At 38.0% G+C, this 18,459-nt stretch overlaps 2 protein-coding genes across 5 annotated transcripts in view; one reads left to right on the top strand and one right to left on the bottom strand.

The window, feature by feature from the left end:
- srgap2 (SLIT-ROBO Rho GTPase activating protein 2) overlaps nucleotides 1-8,013 on the bottom strand; it is a 109,526-nt gene extending 101,513 nt beyond the window's left edge. For both annotated transcript variants that reach the window (XM_053653203.1, XM_053653204.1), the window contains exons 1-2: nucleotides 7,912-8,013; nucleotides 6,746-7,266 (exon numbers count right to left, since the gene is read on the bottom strand). In XM_053653203.1, coding sequence (XP_053509178.1) covers nucleotides 6,746-6,812 — 67 coding nt within the window. In that variant the 5' untranslated portion in view covers nucleotides 6,813-7,266; nucleotides 7,912-8,013. The remainder of the gene's footprint in view (nucleotides 1-6,745; nucleotides 7,267-7,911) is intronic.
- Nucleotides 8,014-8,150: 137 nt separating this feature from the next.
- On the top strand, nucleotides 8,151-15,657 carry fam72a (family with sequence similarity 72 member A). Of its 3 annotated transcripts, none has more exons than XM_053653215.1 (5): nucleotides 8,151-8,228; nucleotides 8,917-9,085; nucleotides 10,544-10,621; nucleotides 10,971-11,095; nucleotides 15,123-15,657. In XM_053653215.1, exons 2-5 carry the CDS (start codon nucleotides 8,940-8,942, stop codon nucleotides 15,215-15,217), a joined length of 444 nt encoding a protein of 147 aa, XP_053509190.1. In that variant the 5' UTR covers nucleotides 8,151-8,228; nucleotides 8,917-8,939; the 3' UTR covers nucleotides 15,218-15,657. The 3 variants fall into 3 exon arrangements, with proteins under 3 accessions (XP_053509190.1, XP_053509188.1, XP_053509189.1); XM_053653213.1 differs by lacking the exon at nucleotides 8,151-8,228 and adding an exon at nucleotides 8,261-8,444; XM_053653214.1 differs by lacking the exon at nucleotides 8,151-8,228 and adding an exon at nucleotides 8,451-8,579.
- Nucleotides 15,658-18,459: the final 2,802 nt, after the last annotated feature.

Raw genomic sequence — 18,459 nt, 5'->3', positions numbered from 1 at the left:
ATACATAGTAGCTACATGTCTTTGGTAATACAGATGACTTAATCCTATTCAGTTGGGTAGGAGTGAAAGTAAAGCAAGATATTTAAAAAAAACAGGTATCACTTACAGTCCTGTTTTTATCATTATACTTATAAACTACTTGTAAAGAACATGCTAGCTAATAGTCTATACTACATTGGATGCTAGCTAATAAATACTAACTTGCAATTGCTTGTCATTAAGAGTGTAGGTGAGTTATGGTCCTTTAAAGCCTCAACAATAGAACTCCATGTTCAGACTAGCCTGTGACAAAGTGACAGGGAATTGTTCATTTTCTAGAGACAGCTGCAAGGACACAAAGACAGAGCAACAGGCGGCATATAATTTTAGGATTTTCTTAATTCTGTGCAAATTGGGTATTAAACAACTGGGTCCAATAAACTCTTCAGACCAATCTTAGAGCGTGAGCTCTCTATTGTTCCCAGAGAACGTAACTTTAGGTCCTACTTTTAACTGTGTTCAGTTCCCATTCAACTGATGCAATCTGGCACTCAAAAACAGAAGAAAAGCCAAAGTCGTGGCTCAACGGTTAAGGCTTTGGGTTACTGATCAGGAGGCGCGCTGCCAAAGGCGTGCTGTTGGGCCCTTGAGCAAGGCCCTTAACCCTCTCTGCTTGAGGGGCGCTGTATCATGGCTGACTCTGCACTCTGACCCCAGCTTTCTAACATGCTGGGATATCCGAAGAAAAGAATTTCACTGTGTTGTAATGTATATGTGACAAAATAAAAGGCTGCTTCTTGTATATTTGTGTTTTTTTTTTTTTTTTTACTGCAATATAAATTTAGATAGGAATTTTACATAAGATTCGGCTACTACTATCTCAGATCAAAACTTCAAAACGGCAGACAGCGCACAGACGTGGTTGCCACACACGCTACCCATTAATATGATGGAAACTGTTCTAGAGAAGTGTCAGGCTGGTTTCTCACTTTCTAGTGTGAATGCACGGTAACCATACATATGGATGAGTTCATTCTCTATCGGTTAGCCATGGTGTATAACTGTGAAGTTACCTCAATAATCAAAATATCAATTAAAATGCAGTTCATTAGATGCATTAGTGTCTACTTCATTTATTTTGCCCAATCAAGTTCCTTACTCATCATTTTTGTTTTGTGTGCAGCTGTGACTGTGGATTTCAAAACCCACTTCCCTCTGAATCATACTGCAGCAATCTCCGTTTCTCACTGCAGGGACTGAAAACACTTTCGGCTGTGTAATCTGCTACTGCTGTAAACATGATACATTGCGACCTCTGTGTACATAACATACACTACGGCTATCAAATGCACATGGCATTGCTGACCATAACTAAACGAAACGACAGTCAATTTTGTGTAAGCAGCGTTGCACACTCCAGCGTCAGTTTGATTATTCCCTCACAGCCACCATTTCCTATAGCTTATAATGACAATCTGAGAAAGAATGTAGAGGTTGTTCTCAGTAATAACACTACAAGAAAGACGACAACGATCTGAGGATTTGATACTTTTGGAAACAAAATGCACAAAGACTTGGTCATAAAAGTCCCCTTCATTTTCAGTGGCTTTTAAATGGTTGAGTAATAGTATGATATTTTCAAACTAGGTTATCATACAGGGAAAGATTCCATCCCATAACACCCTTAATCACCAGAATTAACACATAGTAAACATGGGCCTGGAATCCCTTAATCCATCCATCTAGTTTCAATATTGCTTATCCTCCACAGTTCTGTGAGGAGCCTGGAGCCTATCCCAAGGAACTCGGTGCACACCCTGGACGGGGGCCAGCCCATCACAGGGGACAATCGAACACACATTCACAAACTACGGACAATTTGGAAATGCCAATCAGCTTACAGAGCATGACTTTGGACTGGGGAAGGAAACCGGAGTACCCGGAGGAAACCCCCAAAGAACAGGTAGAACATGCAAACTTCGAGATTCGAACCCCTAACCCTGGAGGTGCGAGACAAAACGTGCTAACCACTAAGCCGCCGTGCCCCCCATTAAAGATACCTTTTAATCACAACCCACTTGTGAAAACTCCTATAGGATTCCTGTTTCAAAGGCAAGACACATTATAGTGCCAAAGATTTCACGGTTATTGATGTTGCTGGTCATTTACAAGCCTAAGAAGGCAAATCGTCTCAGAAATCAATACGAGGGGAAACGGCCATCACTCACACCGAGGTGGAATGTTGATTTGCACATGTAAGTATCGATTTCTTGAGCATAGAACATGAATTTTGAACCTGGGTCCTAGAGATGAGACTGGATCCTGAGGCAAGAGAACATTACTAGCTTTAAAAAGCCTGGTGAAGCCACATAGGTATACATTAATAATAATTAAAAAAAACAAAACATACTGATAACCAAGATACCAATTCAGAGTTCTGTGCATAGAGCTGATCTTAAAATAAAAGATCCATTCTGTGCAGTACTGGAAGCACGTATCTCTCGTTTTCATCAGTACACACATCGACACTGTGATTAAGTTCATTACTGCATCTGCAAACGAGGCAAAAAGGAGTGCTGCTAACCGATTAAAAATCGAAGCTGTGAGAGACCTCCATTCGCTTCTCTTTTATTCTCCTCACGCTTTATCTGCTTCAGCATGCAAACGGATTGACGCACAATTCCCGCTTCCTATTCCTGTCACTGATCTGCAGGAGAATGGTTTTTGTTTATGCAAGACACGTTTCGCAATAAATGCTTCGATTTCCATTTCAAAACCTGGGCCGCTTGTTGTTCAGAATTCCATAATGCGTAACATAATTCCAGAGAAAAGAATCGGTGTGCGTTCTTTCTTTCTACCTGGCGCTTCTGGGAGTGAGATTCTAATAAGAAAACAACGTCTGTAAGCATCTGTTTTCACGTTCATTCACAGCAGAGCAGCTGGAGGTTTAAAAGGTGGGAAGAGTGATTTCTGACAAAGTCAACTGGAAGAAAAAAAAAAAAAAACCCCAAAAAACCCCCCGGAAAATGAACAATAAAAGAACTGGAGAGAAATAGCACAACATTTAAACTGGTATATGCTGTAAATAGTTTTTTTTCCATGCAGGATGGCATGAAAAAATGCTTTCCTGTGTTCACTCTAGCAAGTCACAAGGCTCATTTCGCATAAAGTTCGTCTCTTGTGGGTGTGTAGCATCCGCTAGCGTTGTCATGTGCGCTGTCCGCTGTTTTTCTTGTTGTTGGTGTTGATCTGATGAGAAACAGCAGTCATAACGTATCACCTACAGCCCACTATATGATTTATAGACCTGACTTTTATTTTAAATTGTACTGAATTTTGATTTGCTAGTTACATGCTAGGCTTCGTACTAAATTTATTGGCAGATTAACAAAGCAAGCTAACTGTACTATCCATGTACACTAGTACTACTTCCTTCCTTCCTTTCGAGCTTCATTTTTCTTCGTGATGTCTCTATACTCGTTTAAAGCGAAGCCATACATGACAGGATAGAATTAAACCCAGTTTATAGTTTTTTTCTTCCATTTTGTGCATCACAGTAAGTGGGAACTAATGCGAATAGCAGCTAAAGTTGTGAGTGGGGAACTGAGAGAGGAAGAAGAGAAAAAAAAACACATCAGACCACACATGCAACAGGATTGGTCCAGTCATGAGCCAATCATTTGATTCCCAATTCAAATGTCCCTTGTAGCACGGTCACTTTGTCACTTGCCACTGTTTCTGAAAATAAATGCTGCTTTGTCGCTTACTACCATGAACGTACTGTAGGGTTAACGCCTTACACACAGTACAGTCTTTCCACAATATTCACACAGCCATTATAAAGCACACAGGTGCCTTTAAAACATAGCTTCAGGATGATTGTGTCTTCTGGAGCACAGGCGATTTAGAGGCGGGATGATTTGAGATTAACAGTTCAATAAAGGCCAGTAACGATCTGTGCCATCTTCTTTTGTGAGGATTAAAATAGATTTCTCCACTGATAAAACTACAAATAATAGCTGTAAAACCTCTCAAGCATGAAAGCTTTTAGTGAACAGGACCAGCAGCTGGCAGCGTCTTGTATACCATATATTCTTTTCTCCGTATTATTCTCTCAGTTGCACCCATTCGGTGTTGCAGTGCTGTTTTCAAGATCAACAAGTTCATGATACCGAACTGAAAGTTGCTCCTATTTACAGGCTCCCGGTGTTACAGTCGAAAAGAATGGAATGACCTCGGCTTCACCCAGCGTGTCGCTTGGCCGGCGATTACACGGCTCCGCTCTTCAGAACTTTGGAAGACCCCAAGTTCACCAACTGGGACAAGTCCAACCAAAACAAAACACTGAGGCGGCTACATTTATTTTAGGGGTAATCCTCATAAAATAGAGGATTTTTTCATTATCTCTTGAATGCAACAGCTTAGTTAAATAAAAACATACACACCGCCTTAGCTCTGACATCGTGTTAGAAAAAAAAACATAAGTACTGCTCGGACAGAAAAATAAAACCTGAATAGATTTAATCCGGGTTTACGTAAAAATAGGATTCTTTGGTCGTGATGTGAGAACGGCAGTTTCAGAACGTATAACGTGATGCAAACGAAACTAGTTGGCGGCAAAGTTTTTGGCAGTTTCTGAATTTTTGATTACTATCTCACTGGAACACACGGCTATGATGCTCATCTTCAAGCCACCGATGCAACAGCGTTACGCAAAACAGCTACGAATACAGCAGCGAAAATAGCAAAACGCAACCCCCCCCCCCCCAATATTGGAGGAGACCAGGTATAATGATTATCTATTCGATATAAAATCTATATATCTTCATATCTATCTACCTATCATATATATATCATATACAGTATCTCACAAAAGTGAGTACACCCCTCACATTTTTGTAAATATTTGATTATATCTTTTCATGTGACAACACTGAAGAAATGACACTTTGCTACAATGTAAAGTAGTGAGTGTACAGCTTGTATAACAGTGTAAATTTGCTGTCCCCTCAAAATAACTCAGCCATTAATGTCTAAACCACTGGCAACAAAAGTGAGTACACCCCTACATGAAAATGGTGATATTTGGAAAGTTGCTAAGGTTTGTCCAAAAAGTCGCTAGATTTGTCGCTAGGTGCTTTTTTTTTGGAAAAAAAAAGTCGCTAAAGGGGTCTGAAAAGTCGCTAAGTTCGCAACACTGGTCTGCACTGACAGCTAGATAAAATCAAGCTAGGCTCCACCTCTCCCCAGCAAAAAGAAAATACAGAGGGAGAGGGCACGCAGGGTTTTTCATTTATGCACATTCTATTAGAAATGCAATAAAATACACAGAGTACCCAAATGAGGCCCCGTCTTTGTATTTTTCTTGAAAACAATTTGCGCCCCCCTTCCCATCTCTCCGCGCCCCCTGGTTGAGAACCACTGCTTTAAATCATAGGTCTGTTGGTAGAGGAGCTTCATTGTGAAAAACACATTATCGCACGATCTGTTATAGAACCCGCCGACATTTTATTTGGATCATGTTGTACAGCGTGACAAAATAAATAAATAAATAAATAAACTTGCTGTAATCTCACATTCTAATAATCCAAAATCTGATTGAAAACTCTTTCGTTCAAAAATATAGATACGAGATCTGCACATCCCATCGATCATGAACAATAGAATAACACACTGGCTGTCAGAAATATATAAAAGCTGCCAGTTGATCATACACCAATGATTACTCTAGGAGGATCACATTGGCCAATTATTAAGTCTTTGCTTGGGCGGGGGGGGGGGGGGCACGCATATTCTCACTTAAAAATCCATGTATATCCAATAACAGGTTTAATTCATTGTGAATCCAGATGTGTGGGTGAGCACATGAGGCTATCACATCTGGATGTCTGAAGGGAGGAGGGGGAGGTATTGTTGGTTAGCGCTTTTACCTTAGAAAGGCAATAACGTTTAGATATTAGGCGTCAAACTGGTGCAGGACTGAGTGAACCGTTTTATTAAAGAAAGAGGGTTTTTTTTTAATGGAAGATCAGCATTTATCGGGTTGCCGGTTATTATTGCTGATCATCATCATCATCATCCTTCCTTATAGTACTCCAGGCGTGTTAAAACGATACAGGGAAAGAAAAGAAGAAGGAAAAACACACACACAAAAACAATGCTGTTTATCGCCTAGTGTTTAAAATGCGGCTGGTATTGATTATACAGGAGTTCCTGAGTTTAACAGCAGAGGGGGAAATCGGCTGAAAATCCCACATCTACGTGTTGTGCAGAGGTGTAGGGTAAAAGAAAACGCCCTGCCTCGTGCATACAGGGTACTTATCATATATACACATCATATAGATCCATAATGCAACTTCAGGGGAGGTGAAAAAACCCCAAAACAAATACAGGCTATAGATTTTTTTTTATGTTCTTCTAATGCAAGTGCATTATAATCGAGAAGAGAATTCACCTGAACATCATCAATGAAATGCCCCATTAAACAGCATTACCTACACACGCGTTATAAGATATTTCTATACGGAGCTAGAAAGCAAGAAGGACAACATTTTTTCATTAAGAAGCCGGGTGTATGATTAAGGATAGGATTTATGGACTATATGGCTTGCACTTGCAGGATCAACTCCACGTTACCTCTAGAGCTGTGATATACTATATATACACACACACACTTAGGTTATAAAAGCCGTTTATGGTCAATAATAGACGAGCAATAGCCTACAGAGCGGGATCATATGAAGAGACAGATGTGCTTCACACTTACCTTTGACTTGAGCTTCATATTCGGCTATAATCTCCTTGTCTTTTCGGAATTTCGCCGGAGACGTCATGATGGGTTTAAAACGCTGAGGACTGAAAAGGCGCCCGTGTGACAGAAGCAAACACAAGAACAACAACAAAAACAAAAAGCAAAACCAAAAAAAGCTCTCTTTTTTTCCACCTTCTGTGCGCTATTAAGATATCCAGTAGGTAGTGAGTGCAGTAGTGGCTTGGGGAGAAATGATTATTGTTTCATATCGAAGCTCGAGCTCCCCGCATTATCAGCTGCAAACGTGATTTCCTCCTGCAGTGCTCTCCGAAAACCGGGAGAGGAACGGAACAGACTTTCATTCCCTCCCTCCCGACTGCTCTAGGTGATGTGATGTGATCCAAAAGTTTGCTATGTTCAAGCAGCAGAGAATTACTGCACCAAGCGCGCTTCTCCGCGCCGAAGGCTGGGGCTGTGTCCGGAAAAGTGAAGGGCTGGGTTTAAACACCGCTCTGTGTTGAGCAGAACACTACAACCTGTAACAAACAAACAAACAATCAGCAGAGGGAAACATCAATACAGGCTATAATCTTCATGTAAGGTCACTACTGTAGCAATAGCAAGGTGTGAGCATTCATTCATTCATTCATTCATTCATTTCCCCCCACCCTCTACACCGCACGTGCTTTAAAATGTAAAAAAGGATAGATTAATAATAATAATAAGAAGAAGAAGAAGAAGAAGAAGAAGAAGAAGAAAGACACGTGCACACCCTCAACGCTTCTCTATTACTATTATACATATTGTACACATATACATGTAACACATGCATGCATGCATACATACATACATACATACATACATAGGACAAGAATTTAACAGTACACCACTGCTTTAAATAGAGAAGTTAATTTAAAAGAGTCACGTGTACGCCCTGTGCGCTTCTCTATCACTCTAGCTACAGGGTTGAGCAGTAATGCGTTCACCAGATGTGTCCCACACACACACAAGCGCGCGCGCGCGCGCACACATGTACACACACTTCTTCATTCGGCCACTTTGTTTCCGCACTTTTTGTTGTTGTTGTTAAACATTCTAAGAGCACTATTATAAATCCAGTTACACACCGCTGAATGTATGAATCGAATGCAAACAAACAAACAAACAAACAAAACAGTTACCTTGAGAGATAATTTCCATTCCTCTAGTCTAATGCATCTCGTTCCAACTCAATTTAATCCAGGATTCTTTCTCAAGATGTGGTGGAGTGTGTTATCTGAGGGTTTTTTTTTCTCCCCCCCAGCTCTAACCCCGCCTTTTTTCGTGGAAATGTTGCAGCTCCAACCCCTCATCTTTTGCCATTGGTCCCCTGAAGCGGAAGTGAACTGAAATCCTTCAAATCCGCTACAGAGGCTGAATCCCAAATGGATCAATCCTACCTTCACCTGTGCACTACATAGTGCACCATTGGGAACCATTTTGGAAGGCTGTCATTTAAGTATACGATTTATTATTTTATTTTATCTACGAGAAATTTGGACACAACGCGCGAGAAGAATATCATTAAATACTAACAGAAACTAGCGCACATTAGACGAGCTGCAAACTACATACGGGTCTGCCGAGATCATTACTCACGTGATCATTTTTATCCAATCGGAGTCGCGTGTGAGCCGTTTTGAAAATGTTTCAGGAAGTGCACGTTTGTTGAAAGGTTTGTTTGGATAGCTTAGCCTGTTTCGCTATATGATATTATCAAATTTCATTCTCTTGAATAGAGCAGCCATTTAAGTGGTGATTTAATTTATGCAAAGTGGTCCGGGTTAAAAAAAAACTAAATTAAAAAAGAGTAAGCATCCATTATGTTTTGTCAACTTGAATGCTATTGCACTAGCGAGCTTGCTTTGTTATTATTAATAGACCGGTGTTGCTAGCTGGACATCTTGTGTTGTCTTGTTATAAATGTGACATTTTAGTTTTGTAGACCGATCAAATTAGTCATCTGGGAAGCTTTCGGTGAGATACATCTTAGTTAATTAAATATTAGAGCGTTAAATTTAGAACGAAAGCTAGTTAGGTAACTAATGTTAGCTAACATCCGGTTTAAATAGCCTCGCAAGCAGGTAACGTTAGGTGTTTCGAAAGGAAGTAAGAAGTAAACAGTTTCTGTTTGATCTGGTCTGCAGGGTTTGTTTGATCGAGCTGCACGATGTCTACGTCGAATTTTAAGAATAAGTGTGTTGCTCAAGTGAACTGCATTTACTGCGACAGTCTTCTGTGTACAAGAGGCATGAAAGCTGTGCTTTTAGCAGATACAGAAATCGAGCTGTTCTCCACTGACATGCCTCCAAACAGGTGAGAAGGATCCTGACTGCTCTTGCTAGCCTGATGATGATGATGATGATGATAATGATGATACACTGTAGTCCTATGGTTTGACTCTGTCTTAAATATCTTTTATTTATTTATATATATATATATATATATATATATATATATATATATAAAATATAGTTAAGGTAAGACACTACAGGTGAATAGGGTTATTTTGTAAAACAATAGATATTAGGATCTTGTGTTCTTGCAATAAGTGTATCAATGATCTTGTTTTCTTACAATAAGTGTATTTTTCTTTTGTATTGAAACTTTTCCACAAATGACATTTATTTATGCAAATGAGGCTTTGTTTGAATTATTAGGCAAATTAAGATGTTTATTTCACAGTGAACATACTCTGAAGCTAGACATTTGCAGACGTTTTTATTGTTTAACCAAGAAGACACCACTGATATAAAAATGAGGGTCATTTATAAGTATTTATACCGTATTACCAGCGTTTTGGGAAATTCTTCTGTAAAATTCTTCTAATTTGAGAAAAGAATGGATGTGAAATTTCATGAAAGCAATGGCCATCTTGAGATATATATATATAGAGAGAGAGAGAGAGAGAGAGGGATGGATGCATGGATTAATGCATGGATGGATGGATGGATGGATGCATGGGTGCATGCATGCATGCTGCTAAGAAAAAGCAGTTCTCCAAGGCAAGGAACAAACTGAAATCTGTAAGTAGTTAAAAAGTAATTATACCTCCTATCTGTGTGAATTAATATCAGCTGGGTTAGTTTAGCAGATTTCTTGAGTTAATACTGATGTATGGTGAAAATTTCTTGTGAAAACCTCATTGGAAATATATTTACTGAAAAAAAAATGATGCGCTCAATACTTATTTCCCCCACTGTATATGAATATATGTATGTGTGAGTGTGTATATAATACTAATATTAATTATAGTTCTGAATATAGAAAGAGTTGTGTTTTTTTTGTGGAACACAGTTTTAAAAATACAATGTAATATGTTTCCACTCAAGTATGTGTGATTTATAAGGTTTACAAAAGAAATTATATCACATGTATGTTGTAATAACCCATAATTTGACATATCTACAAAGAAATAAGCTTTTCAGCAATATGACATGATGTGATTGTGCAGAGTGGGTGGAGCTTAAAGCCTTCACCAAAGATGCTAAACCTAAGCTAATGTGGCAGTTGCAAGTGGACAAAATAAACACTTTCTTTGGTTGAGTTTTAATTATTATTTTATTACAAGAGCGATGACGTTAAATCTGAGATTGGACCGAGATGACATGGACCTGAAAAATAACCAAAATTGTTGTTTCTGTTAGTAGTGCCTTGCTGTAATAAGCCTTATGGATGAAACGCAGTGGACCGGATGACTTTTTGTTAAGTGATTTGATCTGCTATGATAAGTGTTCGCTGCTATGTATAAAATTTCCTTTCTCTTTTTTTCAGGACTGTCGATTTTGTTGCAGGTTGCTATTCGACAGAAAGCTGTAAATGCAAATTAAGAGACATCGCCTGCCTGAAGTGGTATGTAGCAGCTGTTCATTATGACGAGCACATACTTTGTTGATGTACTGTACATTGGTTATTATATGGTGAACATCAGAGGTATTTTTGCATAATTCATGAAGATTATAAGAATAATTCACATTCTTGAAGGCTGCCAATAATTCTGGAGGGGATTAAGTGTTGTTTAAGCTATGGTACTCCTGGTGTTCAACAAGAAGCACTAATATGTAAATGAGTTAATAACATTTTCATTATAATTTGTTTGTCAGAGGCTGCTTCTTGGTAGCATTATATTTTTTATTTTCATTGTTTTGTTTCTTGTTTCTGTTTTTTTTTTTTTTTTCTTTCTTGCCCCCTGCACCTTCAGTGGAAATGTTGTGGGGTATCATGTAGTGGCTCCGTGCAAACCTTGCCTGCTCTCCTGTAATAATGGCCACTTCTGGATGTTCAACAGTGAAGCTGTTTCCACCATTAACAGACTGGATGCAACAGGTTTGGAGTCTCTGTCAAATTCTACATTCAATATAGTTGTTGTATTATTTTACATCTCATAGGTCATGTTTCTGTCCAAACAGAAATATTGTTTTGCAAATATTGTAAATTGGAGTTGAAAGAAAATTGATATTCTGCAGACAGACAGACAGAGAGCATCCTAATTATATAATCCAGAGGTTTTGTAACTAAAGCCCCCCCAAGCCTCCGCCATCATGTGACCCCCCCCCCCAACATATTGGAGGAGATTAGGCATGATGATTATCTATTCTATTTCATATATATATATATATATAATATATATATATATATAAACCTAATTTATCATCTGTTTTTGATAGATAGATTTTTTGGTTTGTTTTTGTACTTTTTTTGATTACTTTTCATAACTTGTGATTTTTTTTTTAATAACTTTTATGACTTTTATAAAACTATATAAGGGACAGGTATAGAGCATGAAATATCAAAAGTGTTTCTGAACACTATAACTACTTTGAACAAGAGAACTAGGCTGTAATAACGTGGACTATTTTACATGTAAAACACGTTGCATTACATACGTCTTGCGTTCCAAAAACATTCGCATATGAATGATGTAAATTGGGACGAAGGGCGCGTCTCGTTATCCATGACATTGTTAAATCTCCGGCTCTTACACACTCACTGAACAGAGCAGACGCAGAGAGAGGTGTGACTGCAGCGGGAAAGCGAGACCTTGCGCTTGCAGGGTAGTACTGGTGATATTTGGAAAGTTGCTAAGGTTTGTCCAAAAAGTCGTTAGATTTCTCAGTAGGCCCCTTTTTGCAAAAAAGTCGTTATGTTGGCAAGACTGGTCTGCAGTGACAGCTAGGTAAAAGGCAGGCTAAGCTCCGCCTCTCACCAGCAAAAAGAAAATACAGAGGGAGAGGGTGTGCGGGGTTTTTCATTTATGCACATTCTATTAGAAATGCAATAAAATACACAGAGTACCCAAATGACGCCCTGTCTGTGTGTTTTTTTTCTTGAAAACAATTTGCGCCCCCCTTCTGAGCTCTCTGCACCCTCCTGGTTGAGAATCACTGATATAATCAAACACAGGCATCCCAAAACCTCCCAATCCTACATCCATGACATGGAAACCACTCGAAATTTACCATCTTTAAAGAAGTACCAGTCCTTAAAATGTGTTCAGAGGACTCAAGTATAAAGGAGGCTTGTGGATAGTACTAACTAAGAACCTCAAATCAATAATAATAATCCAAATTAAATAAATAATGTATACAAATAAAATCCTTGCATGAAAGTCAATTAATGTGCCTTGCTTAACGAAGACAGGTTCTGAGTAGAATTTTCTTCAGGCTAAAGCATCAGTGTTGAAGTGTTTAATGGACATGTGTAATGTAGAATATCTCATTTAGTAATAAAAAAAAAGTTTGTTCTTCTTGCTAGCTTTATCCCACTGAGGGAAGCAAGGAAGGAAAAAACAAGGCGCAGTTTAAGATATGAGAAGTATCTGTAGTCTTGGGCCCATCCCAAACTGCAATAGTATGGCAAAATAGTGTTGTAGAAGACTATGTTCTACAACTGGTGTTTGGCAGCACAGAAGGAAGTGCCTTACATTCAAGTTTACAATTTGCATAAAACCATGTGGATGGAAAGTCTGTTGTATTCAGTATGCATGAGGATTGACTTCAAAACAGTTCATAGCCTTGAGAACTTGTGCTTGATTTGCATTCAGCCGTTTTTTTTTTTTTTGTGTTTTTTTTTTTTTTTTGTCCCTGATAGAAATACTCAGGTGCCAACTTCTATGCTTTAGCCAGAGTGTTTACTCTTGACTCCATACAGTGAGAACAGGGGACAATTTAAAAATAGCACAAGTAGTGCTCAGACAAAAACGTGAATAAAATAAAATTGCGTATATTTTGCGCCAATTGAAATGTCAAAGTGAAATTTCAGATTTGAACAAATATGAAACAAATAGGCAGCATTATGGTGTCTTTGGTTGGTTGGAAAAATGTAGAAGTGCTAATTGTTATGAATTGGTCACTCCAGAGTTTAACTTCCTGTTTTCTTACTGTTGTGTGGCTCACATCTGGGGGGAAATATAGCCACCTTGTCTAGTGACATATGCTAAGGGTTTTGGGATATAAGCAGGGGTGGCTCGTATAAATGATCTAGAGGGTTTTCCACATCATCTTATTTGCAGTTAACAACAAATTTTACACCGGACGCTGCAGCAGTGAAGCGGGAGTTTCAGCGTTGAGTCAATTTTTTTTTTTTTTTTTTTGCCAAGCTGCTCGAGCTGAATTAAAGCTCCAGTACACTGTTGAAAGATTTAAATGGAGATGAGTTTATAATAAAGTATATATTGCACAGAAAAATATATTTGTAGAGTAGTGTATCTCATATACAGTTAATGTTAATATATATAAAAGTTGATATTATATATTACCAGTTTGATGTTCAGTGGTGAAGTAGAAATGCTTTTGTTTGTGGTGAGTGAATGTGAGACTAACAGGAGGGTTTTTTAGAATTCAGTCAATGTTAATATGAATGAATAACATTCAATAAGTTAAGAAATCTTACTTTAATCTTCAGAATTGAGTTCATGTGTTAATGTTAATTAGATTAATGTGTTTTCTGTTTATGAGACCAGTTACTGTGAAACAACTTGTTGAAACGGAGAGAATAAAGTTTTTATTTACATTTCCTTCAGAATTATGGAATTAATTATTATTCATTTAAAATATGGCATAAAAGGCAGAACTATCGGTATCGGCCGATATCACACAGAATAATCGGTTACCGGTGTCGTCTGAGAAATTTAGTATCGGTGCATCCCTATTAGAGATGCACCGATACTAAATTTCTCAGCCGACACCGAAAATGAAAATTCTTGCCCGAAGCCGAATACAATGAAAAACTTGGCCGAATACCGAACATGTTTTTCCATTTATTTTGCCATTTTTTTCACCATTGCATAAATTTAATAGTCAGAATGTGCTTTTTACTATTTTGTCTAGCTTTTCAAAGAAAAAAATCAATTAGAAAAACTACAATTTCAAAATATTTATTTAACACTGAACATTTTTTTCATTCCAGCAGGCATAGGCTATCAACAAGGCACAATATAACTTTAAATAAATAAATGAGTAAAATAAAAATATTTTGATGTGGTCATCTTTGAGCCCCCCTTGAATAGCCTATGGTAGGCCTATAACTGACTGCTGAAAGAATTTAACACTCTGTAGCCTACAACAAAAAGTGCATTAAAAAGTGCAAAAAATGGTTCTATTGGGTTCTATACGGCTGATTATACTGGGGATATATACCGCTCACGTCCCTGTACACCTCGTGGAGTATTATAGTAGATATAGTATAGTTAGATACGTTGTTAATGTTATGTTCCTTCATAGATTTAGTTAGTTTAAACTATAGATTAGTTCATTTAGTCCCCGCTGGTTTTTCCGCTCCCAGTCCATAGTACTAGTTCATGTTTCTTGCTTTGTGTTTTGACCCTGTTTTCTGTGACCGCGACTTTGATTCCTGCTTTGCCCCGCTTATGCCTGTTTGCCGATAGCCCGATAACCCTTTGCCTGTCTTGACTAAGTTTTTTGGATTACGATTTGTCTGTCTGCCCTTAAATAAATACGTCTTTACCTGCTTCCGTACTCTACTCCCTTACGTCTCGGAACGTGACTGAAACATGCTCCGGAACAGAAACAAAACAAACGCACGTGTCCATAGTAAACATCCGAAGAGCACGTAGCTCGTGCACATAGCTCATGCACGTAGCTCGTGCATGCGCGCGCCCCCACATCGAGGTCGTGACATTCGCGCGTCTCACTCTGGTTACTAGGCTATTTTGTCGTGTCATCAAACACGTCATTGTTCGGTCAAATTTATTCGGCCTTTTCACTTATTCGGCCAAACACCGAAAGTGCTTTTTTTGCCATTATCGGTCGAATAATGTCGGTTGCCAAACATTCGGTGCATCCCTAATCTCTACTCTTAAGTGTGTGATGGATTTCCTCTCTTCCTCTGTTAGGAGTGAATCTGTTGCTGTGGGGAGATCTACCGGAGTTGGAGGGAAGTGAGGATGAGAGCACAGACAGCCTTTCAGAAGAGGAATACATCAGATAGAAGGCCACAGAGGTACTATAGACCCTCCACCACCCCCCTCTTTAATGAACTACTTGCGAGACTCAAGAATCTTCATTTGCAGCACATTCTGTTGTCAGCTTGGGGGGAAACACAGACACCACAAAATGATGAAGCTTTTGTCTTATGATTGCACCCTCGACAGCAGTCTGCTTTTGAGTATATTTTTGCTACAGCACCTAATTTGACTATATCATGTGTAAGGTACAAGCATTTCAAGTCATTTTCTTCTTGCCAATTTCATTATATATGATAAACTCCGATAGCTAAATGACAATGCTATGTTAAGTTAAATGTGAAAATAAGCAAAGTGGCCAAATAAGCCTGTCATGCAGTTGTTAAACTGCAGCAGTGTGCTATATTTATTAATTTATTTCATTGTTTAGGGACTAAACGACATACTTGAAATATAACAAATGTGAGCAACGTGTATATATATATATATATATATATATATATATATATATATATATATATATATATATATATATATATATATATATATATATGTGTATATAATATATTTTCTGTGAAAGACTCACAGAATCACTTCGATTATAATTGTATTATAACCATTTTAGTTAAACAGCTTGCCACGTCTTGTAATTTGAGTGAAATTCACGAAAACAGTTCAATAATAAAGCAGTGTGAATGTCACGGACATTAACCTGGGGCTGGACGGAATGTGTTTAAATGCATACAAGGGATAGTTTTGATCTTTTACTTTGTAGCATTTTTATTTTATTTTTTTTTAGCATTGTTTGGAAAGTCTTTGGTTAAAGTAGAATAGCACAAGTTCATAACAGATGGGCAGAAACGTGAATGACTCAGCTTGCTTTGAAAGCTTGCCTGTTTTTTTTTATTATTATTATTTGTTTGTTTATTTAAATTATAACTCTGATGTATGTATCTAAAATTCTTCAACTTACAGTCATTGCTGAGTTTCAAAATAGCCAGACTTACGATATAACCCCCTCCCCCATGTACTGAAATACACGGTTTGATAACAGCATTATTTTTGTTTACCTGAGAATTCAATTTACAAAATGTAGCACAGCGACCGTGCATGGTTTCTGCACAGAATCTTTCCTGCTTCCCACATTCCTGTTGAACCAGTACGCTTAATATTCTTCTTTTTGTTGTTTTTTCATGGGTACAATCATTAAACTGACAAATAGGAAGACTAAGAATTACTGTACTCCTACATCCTATTTTTCACACGTGAAAAATGTATCATTCAATTTTGCAAAGATGAATTGATTCACTGTATTATGATTCTTCTTATTATTATTATTTATTAGTAATTATGTTTCTTTTATGCTGTTCAGCATTTCAATGTGAAGGCACGTGCTCTCAAAATTTCTACTCGAATATTGTAATTGTGAAGTTATTAACATTATAATTCTGGTCAGAATAGGTAGAAATGTTAAAAAAAGAAAAAAAAAGTAGAATAATTCAGACCTATTATTGGCTTGTTGAGGGGTTTATCTTCCAGCTTTGGCAATTTGCATTAAGATGACTTGACCAAAATAAAATGGCAGAAATAATATTATTTTTAACTTATTAACAGAAAAGTGTTTATTTTCTGTAATTTATCAACATGAATGTATATATTTATTAACAGACATGAGTATTTATACTTGGATAATTTCTCTTGCATCATCTGATGACTGAAAGGAAGTTTGTAATTCTTTGACTTTGCACTGTAAAGGTGTTGCTGGTTTGAACTTTGAGTTGTTTTGTATGCTTGCTGTCTTGATATTAAACGTTTTTAACTTGGAGTCCCTTGTTTAGTCGAACAAAACGTTTGGTTCGTTTATGGAACTCCCGAACAGGGAGGTCATTTGATTTAATACTGCTTGAAGCACGGGACAGTCCCTCAACTCCATGACCAAGTATTCCAGAGCCAAAGCACGATTCATTCCCAACGTGTGGAAGACTTGTTCACAAAAGATAAAGCAATTAAAACAAAAATTAGGTCAGGATTAACTGCAAGGGTACATTGGGCAAACTTTTACAGACCTTTAAATTAATTTGTTGATTGATAGTTCAGTTGAAGTGTTCTAATCATGAAAGTATTGATCATGAAAGGATATTATTCTTGTTTCTGAATAGTATTGGTGTGCACTTAATGTTAATTTTCTAAATATGTTACAGTAGGTTGAGAAATGAGAGAAAAACTCACCAAATTACTCTGCTGTAATTATAATAATCCAATATATTGCAGCAGCTCAATGCATAAAGTCTTCCAGATACAGGCCATGAGATTCAATTAATCTTCATATGAGACATCAGAATAGTGAAAAATGTCATTTCAGTGACTTTGGCCATGGCATGGTTGCTGGTGCCTGATGGTCTGGTATGAGTATTGTGTTTACACACAACAGTCTACAGAGTTTACACAAAATGTGCAACAAAAAAAAACTATCCTGGGAGTGGCGCCCATTGTGAACAAGATGCGTGAAGCGAGACTGCGGTGGTTCGGTCATGTTACGCGTAACGACGAACACGCTGTCATCGAGACTGCTCTCTGATTCAACCCTGGAGGACACTGACCCCATGAGAGATGCAAAAAACGCCGGATGGACCGCATCAATGAAGATATGAAAGTGGTGACCGTTGCCCAAGCAGACTTTATCCATTTAAATACAGTTATGAATTTCAATGTAGGAGAAAGTGTCAGTAAATGGGTGGCTCATAGAAACAGCATGTATGTTGTGTACATTGCGTTGTGGAGGTTGTGCTTAGTGATGTGCCTATTGCCTGTTTCCTGATTTCTTGTGGCTGCTGGTAGTCCAATGGTATGATTTGTCCAAACAAAGACCAACAATGGGCAGAGCATTATACTGAATTGCATGCACACTGCCTTTGTTTGGGGTTTGCTGGCTTGTGGCTTTGCTTGTAAAGGGCAAATGTGGCAAAAATAGTTTATTGTCTTTTTTGTGTAAGGTGTCCCTTTTACACACTGTAGAACAAGAAGTCATTTGCTTTGTACTCAATTCATTGTTGAGTACCTCTAACAAAATCCATCCCATTGTGACTATGATCATGACTCCTAATGGGTAGCTTCTAAAAGGTCTGCTCTATCGCAACCATCCTCATTCCCATTCTCGGTTTATGGAGGAGTTAAGGAAGAGGATTCAAGACGCTTACTACAGCGTTCTATCATTTGTTTCTTCTAATTTTGTTATTGTTAAATGTGCACCTGCCTAGCCACAGAGGCT

The sequence above is a fragment of the Ictalurus furcatus genome, chromosome 21 (assembly GCF_023375685.1).
Source record: "Ictalurus furcatus strain D&B chromosome 21, Billie_1.0, whole genome shotgun sequence".
In the NCBI taxonomy this organism is placed as follows: domain Eukaryota; kingdom Metazoa; phylum Chordata; class Actinopteri; order Siluriformes; family Ictaluridae; genus Ictalurus; species Ictalurus furcatus.
This window is presented reverse-complemented; position numbering and strand designations above follow the sequence as displayed.